This window comes from Corapipo altera, unplaced genomic scaffold, assembly GCF_003945725.1.
Source record: "Corapipo altera isolate COAL_440 unplaced genomic scaffold, ASM394572v1 61411, whole genome shotgun sequence".
Taxonomy (NCBI): domain Eukaryota; kingdom Metazoa; phylum Chordata; class Aves; order Passeriformes; family Pipridae; genus Corapipo; species Corapipo altera.
The window spans coordinates 5,379,842-5,398,084 of NW_020884875.1; the positions used below are offsets into that span (position 1 = coordinate 5,379,842).

General features: G+C 38.5%; 2 protein-coding genes across 2 annotated transcripts in view; one reads left to right on the top strand and one right to left on the bottom strand.

The window, feature by feature from the left end:
- Positions 1-1,597: 1,597 nt before the first annotated feature.
- LOC113943376 (granzyme A-like) lies at positions 1,598-6,703 on the top strand. Its single transcript, XM_027635054.1, has 5 exons — positions 1,598-1,702; positions 2,399-2,543; positions 4,187-4,325; positions 4,986-5,258; positions 6,016-6,703. The coding sequence occupies exons 1-5, from the start codon at positions 1,642-1,644 to the stop codon at positions 6,172-6,174; spliced, it is 777 nt and encodes a 258-aa protein (XP_027490855.1). The 5' UTR covers positions 1,598-1,641; the 3' UTR covers positions 6,175-6,703.
- A 4,589-nt stretch (positions 6,704-11,292) lies between these two features.
- The window catches only part of CDC20B (cell division cycle 20B), a 20,935-nt gene continuing 13,984 nt past the window's right edge, over positions 11,293-18,243 (bottom strand). Inside the window, 5 exon segments of the mRNA XM_027634484.1 lie at positions 11,293-11,429; positions 14,184-14,319; positions 15,361-15,486; positions 16,461-16,573; positions 16,576-16,748. Of these exon segments, the coding sequence (XP_027490285.1) occupies positions 11,293-11,429; positions 14,184-14,319; positions 15,361-15,486; positions 16,461-16,573; positions 16,576-16,748 (685 nt within the window).

Below are 18,243 nucleotides of genomic sequence, written 5' to 3' on the forward strand. Positions count from 1 at the left end.
ATGGTAAAACTGCTAATTAAAATATCATAAAATCAGACTTTGGGAAATATTTATAAGTCATAAAAGAAAGAACTGTATCTATGATGCCTGCTGATACTGTGTACAGGAGAACACTGTAAAAAAGAACAACAGTGCTACAAAGTGATGATAGTTACAGGTGATGTGGTAGTAGTGAGAAAAATGAAAGAACATTAAAAGCTTTTGCAGTGCATGGAGCTCTCACCTTGTCACACAGGTTGTTCTGTCTTGACAAAGACACATCAGTGACAAAGAGCTCCACAATCTCTAAAAATAAACCTACACCTCCCTTTTTCAGGGAAATCTCCAACAATTACTCTCTCTCCCAGAAGGGAGAGCAACAGCAAATTTGAGCAAGCTGTCTGCCCAAGGTCTTCTACAGGTAAAACTCATGAGGCTGGGCCAACTGAGCTCAGAGATGTGCCACAGCTAAAATACAGAAGCTTTCTGCAGGCTGATTGTAGTGGGGCTCTAGTCTTCAAGAAACCTTTCAATCTGTGTGACAGGGACATTTCACTGAATGTACCTAGTTAGTAATAGAATACTTGATATTCCAATTATTTAATATCGATGAATGATATTTCTATTATTTGGGTATATATTTGGAAGTGAAGAACTGTGGCTTTAAAAGGCTCTAAATAAGATTTATTCATAGAATCATAGAATACGCTGAGTTGGAAAGGACCCAGGAGAATCACCAAAGTCCAGCTCCTGGCCCTGCACAGGACAGCTCCAAGAATCACTCCATGTGCCTGAGAACACTGTCCAAATGCTTCTTGAACTCTGTCAGACTTGGTGCAGTGAACACTTCCCTGGGGAGCTTGTTCCAGTGCCAAATTACCCAGTTTTCAGGACTCAAACTGAATTGGATAAAACTGGGCATTTACTGACATTTGAGAGATTGTGGGTTTTCCAGACATGGGCATAGGGTTTGCAATCTGCCATAGCATCTGCAGAAGACCCATGACCTTCTGCTCCAGAAGACAGACCTAAAACACCTTTAAGACACTTTAAATGGCATTATATCCTTACCTCTTGGCCACTAAACCACACTCAGTGCTATATGGATCTCATCCAGTGAAAAGCTAACAAGGTAGGATGAGATGCTGAAAGGAGTAAACTTAAGATTCCTAGGCTCTGAGGGTCTTCTGAACAGCACAGGTAACTCACTGATGCGGTCTGGAATTCATCTCTGACCTGGAAGCCACCTGAGGTTCTGGAATGAACCTATATGACTTCACGTGGACAACTGAATCAAGCCTAAATTTATGTGAGCTGAGTAATACTGTGTAACTAGATACATAGTGGCTTGCAAGGTTTCACCCCAGTATTCATATACTAACTCTCTGCAAATGCTACAGAGAGAACATGAAGAGGGGGAAGAGCCTGTCTTCACACCACAGCAGATGATGCAATTTCTCACCAACCCCTCTGCTCTAACATACATTGCTGGGGAGGATTTCTTGCCTTTGTCATGGTTAGAGATGTCAAATATCCTTAAAAGGAAAAACCAAACCCACATCCTTTTCATTTATATATATATATATATATATATATATACACACACACAGAGATAGATAGACAGATTAAAAAGTGAATAAGGAGGAACACCAGACAGAAATCATGGGTGCTTTCCTTGCTTTGTACACCTTTGCTGCTGTCATTCTCCTGGTAATTCATGGAGGTAAGTAGCCAGTTCAATCCTTTTGAAGGTAAATGCTGATGTACAGAGTTCCAGTTAAGTCAATATATATTAATGTAAAGAAAGTAGTCACAACTATTATTTGAATTCTTATCATTAGCTCTTTTCCACTGTGTGTATGTGTTTGATCTTTCATACAAACAAAATTTCTGAATGGGTAGTATTAATTAAGCTGCAAAGAGGACAAGTTATCTGGAAAAGTTCTGAGGAATTAACATAATGATTACCTGATCTTTCTCTCCAGAGATATATCCATACATTGATTTCTTGATCTTCTCTTTTTCTGAAAAACAAATTTCTGTAGTGTGACTTACACTATATTAGCCTATCTTCCAGCTACAATATTTAAGATGTGGCAAATCTGAGTTTATTACTCACAGTGAAAGCTAAGAAATTAATCATATCAACAATCTTCAAGAAAAGAAATATGAGTAAAAGCAACAATATTTTGGTGTTCTTGTTGCCCAAGCTCACCCTACTGATCTAATTTCAGTCCTATTGAAACATAATGAAGTAGCACTGATGAGCAAATTTAAAAGTGTACCTTGAAGACCATCGTTGTGACATATGTATATACTTCTGTCTATATACTTTGTAATGTTCTTCCTAAGAGACTTCAAGTGTCTTACAGTATTAGTTAGCCCAGCTGTGTGTGTTGTGGTTTATTTTTATTTTTAGGTTTGTGTGTGGATATCATTGGAGGAACTGAAGTAGCACCACACTCGAGACCATTTATGGCACAAATCGTGGAACGAGAAAGATTTGTTTGTGGAGGAGCTTTGATCAAGAAAAACTGGGTGTTAACAGCTGCCCACTGCAAGGTGTAAGTTCTTACTCTGATTCAGAGGTTGTCCTCAGCGATTATCTCTGTTCAAGTAGGAGAGTTAGTATGCCTGTGATTTTGTGCACTTAGCATGATCATGATCAAGTTCTGATTACTGTGTTTTATAGTTTATATCAGCAAATGTGCTTCAGTGAGTAAAAAATATTATAATACGGTATACTGATCTTCACTGCTTCTGAAGAGGTATTTAAAAAGCTTCTAGCTGCATCCAAGCACAGAATAGCAACACTGAAACAGTGATTTTGGAGGAATGGTTTATCCTTGTTTTCTCAGTCAACCAGTACACGAGTCCAGACAAGTGGCCAGTCTAAACTGCTGCTCTGTAAACAAAAGTAAATTCTTGTAACTTTATTCTATAAAAGATATGCAGTTCACCACAGAAAGAGACAGCATGCAGTTAACACAGGAGAAAAAATCCTCCAGAGAGATGACAGAAGACACTGAGAGATCTCTGCCTTACTGGGTATCTTGGCTTGTCACCAATGTTTCTTCTTCCTGTTCAACTCAGGATGCAAATGGATATTTGGCCCCATAGAATCCCTCAGCCAGGCAAGAAGTGAGGATTAAATGACACAGCCCACCCATCCTTGCCTTTGTGGGGAGGACTGGAGCGGCTGCTGAGCCAGACCTCACACAGGCTCTGTCAACACCCTGACCAAGGCCAGTGAATCACTGGACTCTGCACACATCTGGGAAATGTATCTCCTGGCCTCATCCAAGCAGGGAGATACATGGGACCTACTGCACAGGGCCCAAAAGCTATTGTATTAACATATGGTAAAGAGTATTTTCAAATGAGACTGCATTTAAGAGAAAATACAATGAATTGTTAACTTAATGATGGCTCAGTCAACAGACAACTCTTCATAGCTGAAGGAAAGGAGCAACCACTTTCTCAGGGTTATGTTTTCCACAGTACAGCACAAATGAGGGCCAATATACACATCTGCTCTGCTACCCTTCAGCTGCAAGATACATTGTTCGCCCAAAACTAGCTATACCTGTGGTCTCATATTAAGGTCTGCTTGGACTGTTTGACCAAGGAGTGCTAGACTTGCGGTTTCTATATCAGAGAGCCTCAGCAGGCACAACTCTGTCACCACTTCAGCATCTTGTAAGTAAATGAAGTTGCAGAATAGTTAGAGAAAAGGAATGAGGTGTGTGTCATACAGATTCAGAAAATTATGTTGAAATGGTGCTAGGGCATAGCAATGACACAATGCAGACCAGTCAAGATGATCTGTGAAGTAACAGTGCAGTGAGCTATTTCTAAATTTTCAGCACAAGTTGCAGAAGGCACAGTTGGTGAGACAAGTACCCATAGTAAAGCTAATGCATTCACCCCTCATTCAGTTCCCAAAGGGAAACAACAGGGATAGATCCAAAGTCAAGTTCCTGGGAAGCTGGAAATAGGATAGCATGAACTTTGATTCACTGAGTCATTTTTTGTTTTCATTATTGTGGAAATAGGGTCATACTTTATATTTTTCTAAATTGCTGTTGTTTTTCAGGCACAAGAAAAGAGACTATAGTAACTAAACATTATAGCACCACATGTAACAGCAAAAAATGTATAGAGTTACAGCAAGTGAATCCCACTAATCACGTTGTCCTCTTCTCAGGAAAGAAGGCAAAGTTATTCTTGGAGCTCATTCACGGAAAGTAACTGAAAAACAAACACAGATTTTCCGGATTGCAAAGCAAATTCCTTACCCATGCTATGATGTCACTTCCAAGGAAAATGACATTATGCTGATACAGGTATAGACTTATACAACACTTGTGTAATATACATCTTCTACGTTGTACCATTTTCTTCCTTCTTGTGAGGGAGAGGAGCCAAGGCAGTTTCTGGTGACTTTTTGTGGGGGTGATATAGTCTGGCTAATCCACCAGACTGGGGACCCAGGGATGCCCTGGTAACTAATGCAATCAACAATTTCTCTTGTGCATGCCAATGCTAGAAGTAGATAAATTCTGGAGCTTGATCAAGATATTTCAGTTTCTGGCTTTTCAGTGAAAGAATAAAGATAAATGCACAGCTAAGAAGTTTGGTTAAAAACCCTAATGTTCTGTCTGAAAAACAGTTCTAATTAAAAATGCCTGACTTCTCTGATTCTCAATTTTGTCAGCACCAGTGATGACAGTTATTTTATTCTCTCAGGGGTTTGAAAGCCAGAGAAGTAAAATATTTTTTAGAGCTAACATTTCAGCAGAAGCTAAATGGGTTTTCATGAGACAAAGAATACCCATTTTCCTCATTCGTATGATGACATAAATCCTGTCACAAAGAATGGAGGAATCTCAAGAAGGGATTGCAGTAATCCCCCATTACCATAATGGGAAAGATCCAACAGTTAACATGCAAGGGCTTCTGTTAGACTCTGCCCCATAATACCTATTTTTCCACATCTTCTACAGCTTCACAAAAGAGCAACACTTACTGCAGCTGTGGAACTCATTCCCCTGCCTACTTCAGATGATGATCCCAAACCAGGAACAATTTGCACAGTAGCAGGATGGGGAAAAACTGACAATCGTCAGAAAACGCTTTCTGCTACCCTGAGGGAAGTCAATATCACTGTCATCAGTAGGCAAGTCTGCAATGATAGACATCATTATAATGGCAAACCTGTTATAACAGAGAACATGATATGTGCAGGGGCTAAGAATGGAAAAAAGGACTCATGTGATGTAAGTATATTTACTGTGTACATCTGCATAAACTATATTGAAAATAAAATATAAAGTACTAGCTTTTACACATTTACCATTTTTGTCTCTCTCCAGTTCAATGAAGAATTTTATTAAATGTCAGTGAGTTTACCAATGCTTGTTCTTCAAAGCCTTAAAATCAAAATTTTTGAAGAGTAATTTCATCTTCACAGATTTTGTATACTGTAATTTTATCCAGGCATGGCAGATAGCTATTCTTCTCTTCAATAAAATGAGTTAAATATTAAAATATCCACAAAACAATTTATAAGCCCATTCTCAAGCAGCTGACATCAGTGGAACAAATTATTTGATGTCAGAGGGCTTTGAAAGCGGTTTTGCTGATAAAAAGTATTTTCACTGGGCCCCAAGTTAAGTGCACAACTGTGTATGAACTATCACATTTTAAAATATTTAAATATTGCTTTTAAGAGTTACAAAAAAAAGGTATCAATTTCTGAAGACTTCATGCTTTTCCTCTTCATTTTCAAAAAGACTAACTGTTCCTTAACACTGAGCTAAATTTATTCCCTTTCACTTACATTTGAAAGATCAGATTGAAGTACTTTTTTCCTTTCTGCTATTGAAAATCTTAAATTCTAAGGAGAAAAAACCATGATAACACTGCCTACATTTTTATTTTCTCCATGCCACTGATGTAAATTTAATTTAAAAGAAACATTTTTTAGCTTTTGTTTATTTGAATGACCTTTTTTTTCTTTTTTTTTTTTCCTAGGGAGATTCTGGTGGACCTTTAAGATGCAATAATGTAATGAGAGGCATCACTTCTTTTGGGAAGCGAAGGAAGTGTGGTAGTGTTGATGGCCCTGGTGTCTACACTCGACTCACAAACCAATACCTCCAGTGGATAAGGAAAACCATAGGAGGCGCCTAATAGATTGGGTTTGGGGCAAGTGATATGTGTATTAATATCTAGTTTTCAAATAGTCTTTTAAAATGGTTATACCAGTAAAAGAGGTATTTCCACACCGAATTTTAGCAGCTTGCTGTAGTTCAGCTACAACAGCATTTATAGCTTATACTCTCAGCCATGGAGTCATTGAATGGAGTTTTGTGACTCAGGATTCCAGCATTCTTGTGTTGCATGTTGCTCTACATGGATTAGTATTTCTGATAAAACATCTAATCCATCTAGTTGCGTGCTGAGTATATACTGCACTCTTCTATATAACCCTGCAAATAATCCTGATATTTAGTGAGATGCTGGGTACAACTCCAGATATCTGAAAAGCTTAGTAGCCTCTCTGATTTTACAAGTGTAGTAGATTGCAAGTCTTCAGAAAGTTAAGTTGCAGCAACTGCATTTGGGACATTGTAAGTGTGCATTTCCTAACTGTTCTGTATTTGAAACCTCTAGATTTTATTCTTTCATGTACTTTGCATTTAATAAAGAAATGGTAATAAAAATCTACTGATTTCAGCTGCCATATTATATGGAAAGCTCTGTCTGTTCCAGTCCAGCTAGTATGTGTACTATCTGTATGATGTTGTATACACCAAAATCAGCAACATTATGTTAAAGAAATCAGCTGAAAACCCATACTCGAGAGAAGTGACAAGAAATGTCACAGCTAGAGTATCAGTATTACCATACTGACATGAAGCACTGTTCATAATATAATTATATGATGCCACTACTGCTGTTTCAGATACGCAGTGAAATTTTTTAAGTGCTTGAAGAAGGACTTGTCAAGAAGTGCACATATCTATTGTAAAAAATGTTTCTACCTGTCTCTCTATTAACAGTCTTCAGTATTTGCAATGCTATTAACACATCCAGAAGGGCTTGGTTTCATTTTGTTCTGCTTCACACACCTACTTGGAGGTAGGCATCACATAAAAGAAAGCAGGGGACATCCAAAGAGTGGAGAAATTTTGCATTGATTTTAATTAAAAAATTATTGCTCTGTTCACCATGAGTGATAAAGCACCATTTACAACACAACATGAGAAAATACAAACTAAAACCTCTTTACACAACTCCCTTAACCTGATCTTTTTGAGAAGAAACAGTAGTTTTGCCTCAGAGGAATAATGAAGGATGAGGAAAGAGAGGGCCTAAACTATAGAGGTCTTTACTGAAAATTTTGATGATGAACATCATCTTTGTTTTCCATTTTTTACAAGCATTACACAGTCAGAACTTTTCACCTTCCCATTCTTATTCCTAAAGTGTTTTTTTTTACTCTTGGATTGAACATATAAACAAGTACCCACAAACAAGTACACAAAAACACAGTCACAGAGGCACACACAAACACAGAAGCAAAACAGGAGAAGAGAGAAGAATTACCAGCAAACTAAGATTGCATCAGTGAAACCAAGAGAATTGCCCCACTGACTGCTACCAACACCTAAAATGGTGAATTGATTCTGTCTTTAAAGACACAGGAAATAAGTAATACCAGACTTTTTCTATTCTTGGAAACTACCAAACCCTTATTTAGGCAAAAACTAATTCTAAAAAAGCTTCAGAAAACAAAAATATCCTTGTCAATCTAGTAAAAAATCTCTAGCCCACCTCTAGGGCTATGTCACCCTTCTCATACAATAGTCTTAATTCATTTCTTTGCTCTTTACTCATTTTTTCAATGTCTTTCTTTCATCCTGCTATTGCATTTTTTTCAGCTTACTGTTTCCTCCATGGTCTGCTTTTTCCTCTTCCTTAGAAGTCACAGACAGAAACATTGTCAGTGAAAAATCCCACTCAAAGCCTGTCATTCAATATTTCCTCAGGAAGGAGAGGTCCTGGCCAAGGAGATGTTTACAGTGCATGAAGAAATGCGCAAGAGAAAAATGTGCAACCTTCTTCTTCTAGCTTGAAATTCAGGATCTATCCCAAAATAATTTAAAAATTCGTGTTTTTACATAAGCATTATTTAGTGAATTATGCAAAATGAGCCAGTGAAATTGGACTTACATGGTAAAAAAAGTATTCTGGCCTCTGTCATTACTGCCAGTAGTGTAAACCTGTGGAAGAAAAGCAGAAGAAAGAGCAAGAGAGAACTGAATTTTTATCTAGGTGGAGAGTTTCTCTGATCAAGAGACATGAACGCATTCGCATACAATCCCACCACTGTCAGATAGAACCCATACTAGCTAAGAAAAATATTATGATAATTTAATACATTGTGATATCTAGAATGTAACTATTTCTTTTTACTGGGTCTATATAAGAAAATTGGAGGAAATGAACAGGTATAAACTGCATTACACAAACTAATGTAAGATTTCTGTAGGTAGCATCAAGTCTGACCACATAGTGGCAGAACAGGGAACTGTCTGCAAGACTAGTGCTTTTAAGTGAGGAAAAAAATGGATTCCCCAGTCTGAATTTCTTTAATCCATTTCATTACATTACAGACAATTATTTTGTTATATTTATATACGTGGGACTACACAGGCACTGTATGAGCAATGATGTGTTTCCTCTTGTAAAAAGTATTTTTGACCTGAAGGTTTGGATTCCACGTGTTGTGCAGTGCTCCACCTTGGATAGGACTGTAGGGATGAAGATTTGAGTTTAGGCAACTTAAATTTTAGTTAGTCCTCTGTGCCACCCCTGGAGGTTCAGCCTCCATTGCATACAGACCTCAGATGCAGAACAAGTTGACCTCTTAGAAATGGGTTCTGATTTCTGTGTCTGCCTGGGCCTGAACAATATAACAGGCAATGATCATAAAGTATGCCATGTTCTACAGGGAGAAAGCCAGGATTTCACATTTTGATTAAGACTTCATATGTTAAGACCTATGCACTGGCAGAATGAGACAGCTATGCAAGAGCAGCAACTGCACACTCTGCACAGTCAGAAAAAAGCACTCCAATACATGTTTTATTTCACTCCAGATTAGTTACAGCCTGGAATTTAAATGCACGCTTCAAAGCCTTCTTGAACATGGTCACATAACAGACCTACAGGTCACATGAAAAAGGTTCTCTCATATTTATGGGTTATTGATTAGTTCTACTGAAGTAAGTGACTTCTCCCACTTTTAGGTATTATGTTAAAATACATCTGGGGCAATACAGTTTGACAAGTCAACAATGAGTAATAAGTAACTAAAATATAAGCAGTTCTTAGACCAAGACAATATCTTATTTTGATATTTGAACATCTAACAAAGCATACATGGTTTCAGTATTGGTCAGGTCCTTCCTTACCACATCATCCCATCCCGTGTTATATACCTATTCCTATATTGGGCAAACTAATATAATTCAGGTGCTGCCAAAGGAAAGAAACAGAATTTCTGGGAGAATTAAAAAAAATACATGCATAAAGAGACTAATACCACTTCTTTTTTTCACATTCAAGAGGGAGACAAAAATGTTTTTAACAGTTCTAAAAGTTTTGAATTATTTAAAATACTATTTTGAATATTTAAACCAGATTCTAAGTGTTTGATAAAATCTCCAGCAACAAACATGCTCATATTAGAAGATAGGTACAGCATAAGTCATTTCCCATACTTAGGCATCAGCTTCTTAGTAGTAATTTCTCAATTGATAATCAAAGTTATCATTTTCTAACGTGTTTTGAAGACCACATGAGCAGATTTATTGTAAATTAACATCTTACTAGGTAAAACAGTTGAGTGGTCTCAACCTTACAGAGCTAAAGTTAGCAACCACGTGATTTATGAACAGCAGAAGATGAGGTTTGAAAAACCATGAGAAATAAAGACATGACAGTTTCACATTCATTTCCAGAGATAACTTCTGCCCTGTCTATGTCTTTTCATGCATTTGACCACAGTGTAACTTTCCATGAACTGACACTGTTCTACTCCCTTATTGTCCTATTCTTCACCAGCTACAGAAAATATTCTAAATAAATTTTGATGGGGGGGCGGGGGGAAGAAAATAAAAAAAAAGAAATCCAAACAATATGAATTTCTGAGTTCACAGGGCTTTTAATATACAAATGCAAGAGTGAACCCTTACCCCTTGCCTCTCATCACTCCTAATAATGAAAGCAAAGCTGCGAAGATGTCTGTGAACAGAACACATTTTGAATAGCACTACTGAGTTTCATCTGAATAGCTTCTGAGAACCTGTCCTGACATCTTTCCTTGGCTGTTGACAGTGTACAAATCTTACATGGGCAGATGTCTGTAAAACTCCAAGAGGTTTGGTCCTTGTGAGCATTACATAAAAGTCAAGAGACGGTGACAGCTGCACAGTCTGCTGACAACCAGAATTGAACTGGTACCCTTAAGGAATGAATGAACTAACAGTTGTGTTTGACCCAGCAAGTTTCTTTAACTCATCCATCTGGCTTCTTAACTTGTTGACTACATAATTTTGCATAATAATAGAATTATTATGCAAATTTTTATATTTTCAGTCATTGTCAAACATAGTAGTTGGGTTTAAGGAAAGGAAACCATTAAAAATCCAATAAAGACAGTTTCCTAATTAAGCTAGTTATCATTACTACTATGAAAATAGTAAAGAATTCCCAATAAATTTGGTTATGGTTCCTTATTTAACCTAGATATCTAGAAATATTTAGATAGATTCTGTACCATGATCTATGTGATACATAGAATATAGACCCCTAGACTGGTCTCTGCTGATCCCAGTCTTTTAACAATTCAAGGCAATTTACATTAATTAGCATGTTGTTCTTAGTGGGAATGCTAAGATAATGTAAAATTTATTACAAGAAGCAAAGCTAGAAGCAGCACCTAAGACTTTATGCTGGTACTTGCTGGTGGATTCGATCCATGTTTGCTAATTCAATGAAAAAATATGTGACATTATTCTTTAGAGTTAGAATATTTTTCCTCTAGGGTAAGACAAGCTACTAACATTTCACATGATGGACAGAGAAGGAAAATTACGTTCTCTTAAATAAATTGTACTATCTTTTGCCATGTTTCCCTTGGAAGAAAGACACATATTTTGAATTCTTGAATAGGCTAAATACATTAATCACTAGCTTTCAAGGAAAAGAAGTCATAAGAATGAGCTCAAATAACCATTGTTAAAAAGCCTTGCTGCTGTGTTTGCTCTCCACAGATTCATGGCATTTCAACAGACAAACCATTCCACCTGTTGCAGCAGAAGGGAGTTTGCTCTGATCTGGGCTAAGGGCTATATGCAAGACTCTCCTTTTGTGACCTGTATAATAAAATATGCACAAAAGAAAATGAAAGAAAAAGCAGAAGTCTACACTGATTATGCCAGATATTTTCACCAGCCCCACCCACTCTATGGTTTGTTCCATTTTTACTGTAGCAGAAAAATATGCTGCATAGGATGTGGGAAGCTAGGATTATCTGTTGAATATTTTCATATTAATAAAGAGCTGAAGGCAATGTATTCTTATTAGACATCAGGCTTTAACTGACAGGACTGCACCACATTGAGGAGATATTTCTGTCCAAGGAATACATTGAACCTGACCTCTTGAGTCTCCACACATTTACAACATCAGTCTCATCTGTATTTGGTAATGTCTCTCACTTCTGAGCTTTCCCATCTTGCTGCACAGGCCTTGCAGACAGTTTGTAGCTGATCCAACAGTAATGAGATAGTGTCTCCAGCTACTTGGCTATTACTGTTAAGATCTTTTAACAGTGATCCCATTAAATAGCTGGTGAAATTGTGTCTTGACTTTGTCTGCAGTGGCAGTAAATCTTGGGTCTATACACTGAAGGCAAGAAGCTCCCCCAGTCTAGCACCACAAAGATTGTGCAAAACTCATCAACCAGGTTATAGAAGAACCTCCCTCAGTAGAAGCAACTGATTTTGAACTGAAGGCAGAAAGAGTCTGGTACTAAACTGAGACTGTTGAGAGATGTATTTATCAAACTGCTCTGCCATAGACCTCCTGTATCATCTAACAGTATGCCAATGCTAAGCAAACCCATGAGGTTTTTAGGCACTTAGTGGAGTGAGAAATTTGAAGCTCTTTTCCTTGTTACTGCCCATTGGCTTCTCTGGCTGGGTGAGTTACTGACAATCACATAGCTAAGCTAGTCACACAAGTGAAAACAAAAGCTTCTGAGTCACAGTTTCTAAAAAGACCAGATGAAGCCCATCCTAAAAGGAAGTGTGAAGGTAAGAAATCATGTGTGACCAACTTAAATGAATGTGGGTGACCTATGTTCCTCCCAAGACCTGTACCTGAGTTTTCCATGAACACAAGAGGATTGCACTTGTCTGGCTAAAAATATTATGGAGATAAACATGTGAGAAACTGTAAAGCCCTCTGTAGCTGTGGTACTTACCACAATGGTACCCGATGAAGCCTCACAGGACTGTTGCAAATGAACAGAATCCCTCAACTTTGTGAACCTGCTACAATGGCTCTTTGGAGACACTGTAACTAAAAGCAAATATCTGCTGTCCTGGTGCTGAGTAATATGAGTTCCTCCTAAACTTTGTGACTTGAATTTCAACACCACCATTAAATTATTTCAGCAGAGATTAATTTTCAGGTTTTGCTCCTTCTCAAGTTACTTAAACGTACATAATCTTTGCTCTATATTTAGGACCATGAGCTTACAGCTCAGTGAATTCTTTACACTGTGTCCATTCACTGTCTATAATGATTTTGAAGGAAGAGCTTGAGATGTAGTCTTTTGAGGCATCCAAAACTTCCACAACACTGACCGAAATTTGATTAATAGTCTCAGTCAAAAAGTTTTCTGAGTGGACTTTTCTGGGTTTATTTCATTGTTTCAAGATCACATTCAGGTCAAGTATTTTTCAAAGCAATTACATATCTTGCTTGCCTGTATGTTTTCTTCGATCTGCAACAATTTTTCTAAGGGAGGGCATTTACAGCCCAAATTATTCTCTTTTTTTCTAACAAAGTACTCTAATAGTTCTATCAGAAGTATCTCAAAAGTGGACTGAATGTTATAAAAATCTTCAAGTTGTTGTTTTCTGAATATGCTAAGTGACAGTCAATCTTAATTACTAAAGTACTCAACAGGTACTGATGGATCTTCATCGTTAGCTGGGGTCTTCAGCATTTGCAGGAGCATTAAACAGTGAAAATCAGTTACAATTTATCTGATCATTTCTTTGAATGTAAAACTTCTGTGGTTAAGGGTGTCTCAGGCTGACTTAGAATAATCTCATCCATCACAGTATTTTTTGTGAGCTTATTTTGATACATCCACAATTTCTTCCAACATTAAATTGCTTATAGCAAGTTATTAAGAGTCTTCATAAGCAGGAATGTGTCTGTGTAGCAATAACCTGGTCTTTTTTTTCATGAATAGCATCAGAAACAGAGAGGTTTAATAGCAAGGACCAGCTTCTGTGTATAGTGGAGCCCTACAGCACTGTATAAAACTACAGAGCTGCAAGGAAAGCAGCAGGTTACAAGGGAAACACTCTGCACCACATTGCTTCACAGCCAAAATCATTCCTTAAAATTCAAACAGCTCTAAATAACACATGGATATTTGTTTCACACAGCGTTTGGAAGCTAGTTCAGTATCCTTGCATAATGAGCTGCAAAAGCAGTCATATCTAGGTTATATCACCTGGAGAGTCATCAGCCTAGAATATAATGGAAGCAACCTGATATTAGCAGATTCAATTCAGGCCTAATAAGCCTCAGGAAGAAGTGGAAATACATATCCTGAACCTGGCATGGCCTTAGAAATTATAGGAAAGTATCCCATCGTTAAAACCAAGGAATCTCACAGGAGCAACCCGTATTATTATCTTAATAAGCCAACCTTTACAATCCCACAATCAGGACTGTGCACATGAACACATCTATGTAGGCAGAGGGAGGATGTGAAGCTCTTTACTCTTTTCTTACACAAATGCATAAGGTATGCACTTGGAAAACCACACTGATTAGACAGACAGGTAACTGAAATAGTTAAAGCTATTAACTGAAACACTTGCCATAGAGTTCTGATGAATTGAAAAGCACGGGATACTTCCATATTTTCATCTGATTTCCAAGAAGGCCTTGTCCTGTCATCAGTTCGCTGGTTTTGGGTAACCAGAGCAAAGAACAAATCCATTGTAATTTAAAATTCTGCTTTAGTTTTCAGAAAGGCGTAGCATACATCATTCAGAGACTTGAAGTGTTATCTACAATGTTTAAACAAGCTACTGGGAAATAGTCACAGCAGAATACTCACTTTTTTAGAAAGATCATTTAATTCCTTACAGCTCTTGAAAGTACAGTTGCCTTGTTGTCCTATCTAAACATGGTAATATGTATGGTCAGTCTTTGCGAACAAAGATTTGGGAAAGGTCTTTACCCTTTGAGCCTGCGCAATGGATTTTTTAGGTGAGACACAGTGTGCGCTGAGCTGAGCCCACCCTTTAATCCTAAGGTTCATCTGCCGGGGCCGAGCGAGCTTGGACAGTGTCAGTGAGGTCCTCAGGACGTAGGTTTGTTTAGAGTGACCTTCTCTTAGATGGATGGCCTTACAGGGCTGACGAGCTCCATCTGCCCGGGGGAGTTTCCCTGACCAGGAATCGAACCCGGACCGCGGTGGTGAGAGTGCTGCATCCTAACCACTAGAGCACCAGGGGTCCCCAAACATGGTAATAACCTATCAGCATAAAACCAAAGCCCTTAAAACACATCCCCAGCTAAGTTGTAATAGCTCCAGCAAAGCAACAGTTATGCTGCTTTATTAAAGCTGAGAACCTGTTCCTCTGTCTCCTAATTTTCAAACTCCAGAGACAGATGCTTGCCTTCTGACTCTTACACCTCTCCTTACCCCTATGTTCCGGGAAATTTTTCTCCCCTTCAACATTCTCTCCACATGAAGAGCTTTGGCCAAAACTATTATTACCAATAGGGAAATAAGATCAGAAGTATGACCATCTCCTCCTCAGTCACTTTGTTTGGTATGCAGACAGAAGTGGTGAATGAGAAACAACAAACAGCTTCTGAATCCAATCACACCCTGCAGTGCTGAATGTAGCACAATTGCGCATCCAGAAAAAATCCTGCTGTTCCTGTGACTGCAGAACCACCCTCCAAGTCAGTTGGAGTTTGCCAAATGAGCACAACTATACAAAAAGAACATAGCCTAAGTATGCAGACATTTCATCATTTCACCTGAGAATCTGTAGCTGCACTTTGGATGATTTTCTCACAATTTATTTCCCAGACACTGAAAATCCCATCTTTCATTCCACCTCCTGTAGCAGGGACTTTGGTCTGCCAAGGACACCAGTTTACATCCTAAAAAATAAAAAGATAACACATGCTAGAACAGAATAGGAGGTTAGCTGGAAGAACAGAGCAGTTTTATCTTAGCTGGAAAAATGAACAACAAGCACCCAGAATGTACATACAGTGCAGAGTAGGATCCTAAAACTTCAAATGATGCTTCCCTTGCTATTGCTTCACAGTAGCCTACACAGTCTCACATACCCTCATAAAACTCCAGCTTCCCTCCTTATCCTTAACAGGTCACAGACTTATACCTCAGTACCACGAGAACCCAGAAGGATGAAGTCTTACTGCCTCAGTCAACCCATCATGGAAGTCTAAACAAAGTTACCTATGGGGCTTACAAGAGACATAGTTTTTTCTGAGATATTTCAAGGATATGCCTAAGGCCCAGAATCTACTTGAAAAAAAGTTTCTCAGAACTGAATTCCAGCTCTTACAAAAAACTTTTCTGACCCCTTAATCCTAGCACTTTAGGCCAGCCTCAGATCCTTTTGTGAGGATAAACAGCTTATAAGTGCTGGACTCCCCTGCCTCTTACTGTTAATATCTGACCTATCTCCAACACATACTGGGACTTCATGAAGAATCCCAAATAATTTTATTTAGAGTTTCCTTCTTCAGATTATTTGCCACCAGCAACAACATGAAAATATGGGCAGGAGGGCAAAAGATACCTCATATATTAAATTGATTCCAGCAGAAAGAATTTCCCAAAACTCCCAAGACTGAAATACCTTGTTTGCAAACTTGTGAGTATTGCACCACCAAACTTCTCTGTGCAAGGTAAATAGATAGAGGAGAACATGGTAAAAGTTATTTCTGTTTGCCAATAGATTTGCAAAGGTCTTTTAATCCAGTAAAATTTCCTAATGAAAACCATAGCAAACTTATCTATGAGGAGAACTGGTCTTAAAGTTAACTGCATCACAGACAGAAGAAACTAATAGATATCAGTGAGATAATCTGAAAAGTTTTCTAACTGTCCACATCAACAGTGTGCTTTCATGAGAACTAATAAAGAAGAACAGACATTCCTTCTTCATATACCTTAACTGCTGAGGTATGGTTCTCAGTGGCTGTGACTGCAATTTACACTAGGGTCACTAGGCCAGATATTCAATATACCACCACTAGACTCATCTGCCAGCAATTGGTTGGTTAGTAACCATTTCAGGCTGCAAATGCCTTTTTTGTTTTGGAAAAAAGTCCCACCATGGTGCTGAGCAACCAGAACATCATGGTGATGAATAGAAACTAGTCATGAACCACTGTAGCATCGGTTTAATGATAATGATAAAGAAGGCAAGCTACTTCATCACACTGATGCTTCTTCAGTGGTTTCAGAAGCAAACCACATCAGAGTGAAATGAGTCTGCAGAACAATACTACTTCAGTAAAAGGAAACTCAAGCCAACTATCAGAAGCACACCCTGACTGTAAAGGTGGCTGACAACAGAAAGGAGCCAAGCAGCTACTCCTTTCAAGCCAGGCAGAATATCTGTTCTCCCTCACAGTATCGTTTCCATGAGGACATATCACACTGTATGCCACTAATCTGCACCCTGTTCAACTGTCAAGCCATTTAACGTAAATGATTTCCTGTTCTTCACGAAATTTTTTTTGTAAGATGGTTCTTGCCAAGGCCAGATATGACTCCACACCCAACAAAAAGACAGTGTGAAACTGCATTGCACTGGGAAAGGACTTACTAGCAAGTAACTGTGGTCTTTGGTTCTGTCCCTTCTCTTATCTCCTTTCTCCCTCTCACTCCAAGGCTTACAGAAAATCTGCACAGCCTGATACTGCTGCACTAATTTCCTGTTAGGAAATAGATGCATGGCTCTACAACCAGTATTATCAGTCTACTAAAAGAAAAAAAAGGAAGGAATACCTTGCCTGGAAGCACAGCTACTGTTACAGCTCAGCTCCTAGGTATGCGTTTCACACATCAATAGTGGAGTCAAACTGAAAATATTAAAAGTACCTTGCAGTGTATTTTCTTTTCCTGTCTTTCTATGGATACTACTTACATTCATCATCATCATGGCTAAGCTTCACAGATGAAGATTTGGAAAAAGCTCTATCCACATTTGTTACAAGCACGTTGGTGGCTAAAAAGGCCAATACGAGACAGGCATGTCCGATTGCAAAAGGCACAGCAGAAAGACTCCTTAGGTGGTAAATTCTGCAAGACACGGTTCTTTCTGCATTGTCTTTTCTCCTCAAGAGTGATCCTGTGTGTGTTCTCAAAGGAAGCAGCAGCGTTATAGATGGTGTGTCTCCAGACCTCCCAGTTTGAGGCCAGAGGAGACCAGTTATGTTGATCAATATGGCCAAGGCTGAGATGTTGTTTCAGGGAGTCCTTGTATCTCCTCTTCGGGGCTCCTCTCTTGCAGCAGCCGGTGGCAAGTTCACCATAGAGCAGGATCTTAGGGAGGTGGTGGTCCTTCATCCTTGAGACGTGTCCTGCCCAGCGCAGCTGAGTTCTCAGCAACATGGCCTCAATACTTGTGACTGCTGCTTGTTCTAGAACAGATGTATTGGTCACATAATCTGACCAGTGGATGTTTAGGATTGTACGGAGGCAGCATTGATGGAAGTGTTCTAGGAGTCGCAGGTGGTGGTGGTAGATGACCCATGATTTGGAACCATATAAGAGAGTAGTCAGCACAATGGCTCTGTAAACACTGATCTTGGTACTCTTCTTCAAGTGTTTATTATGCCATACTCTTTTGGAAAACTCCATAAAAGAGTATGGCATAA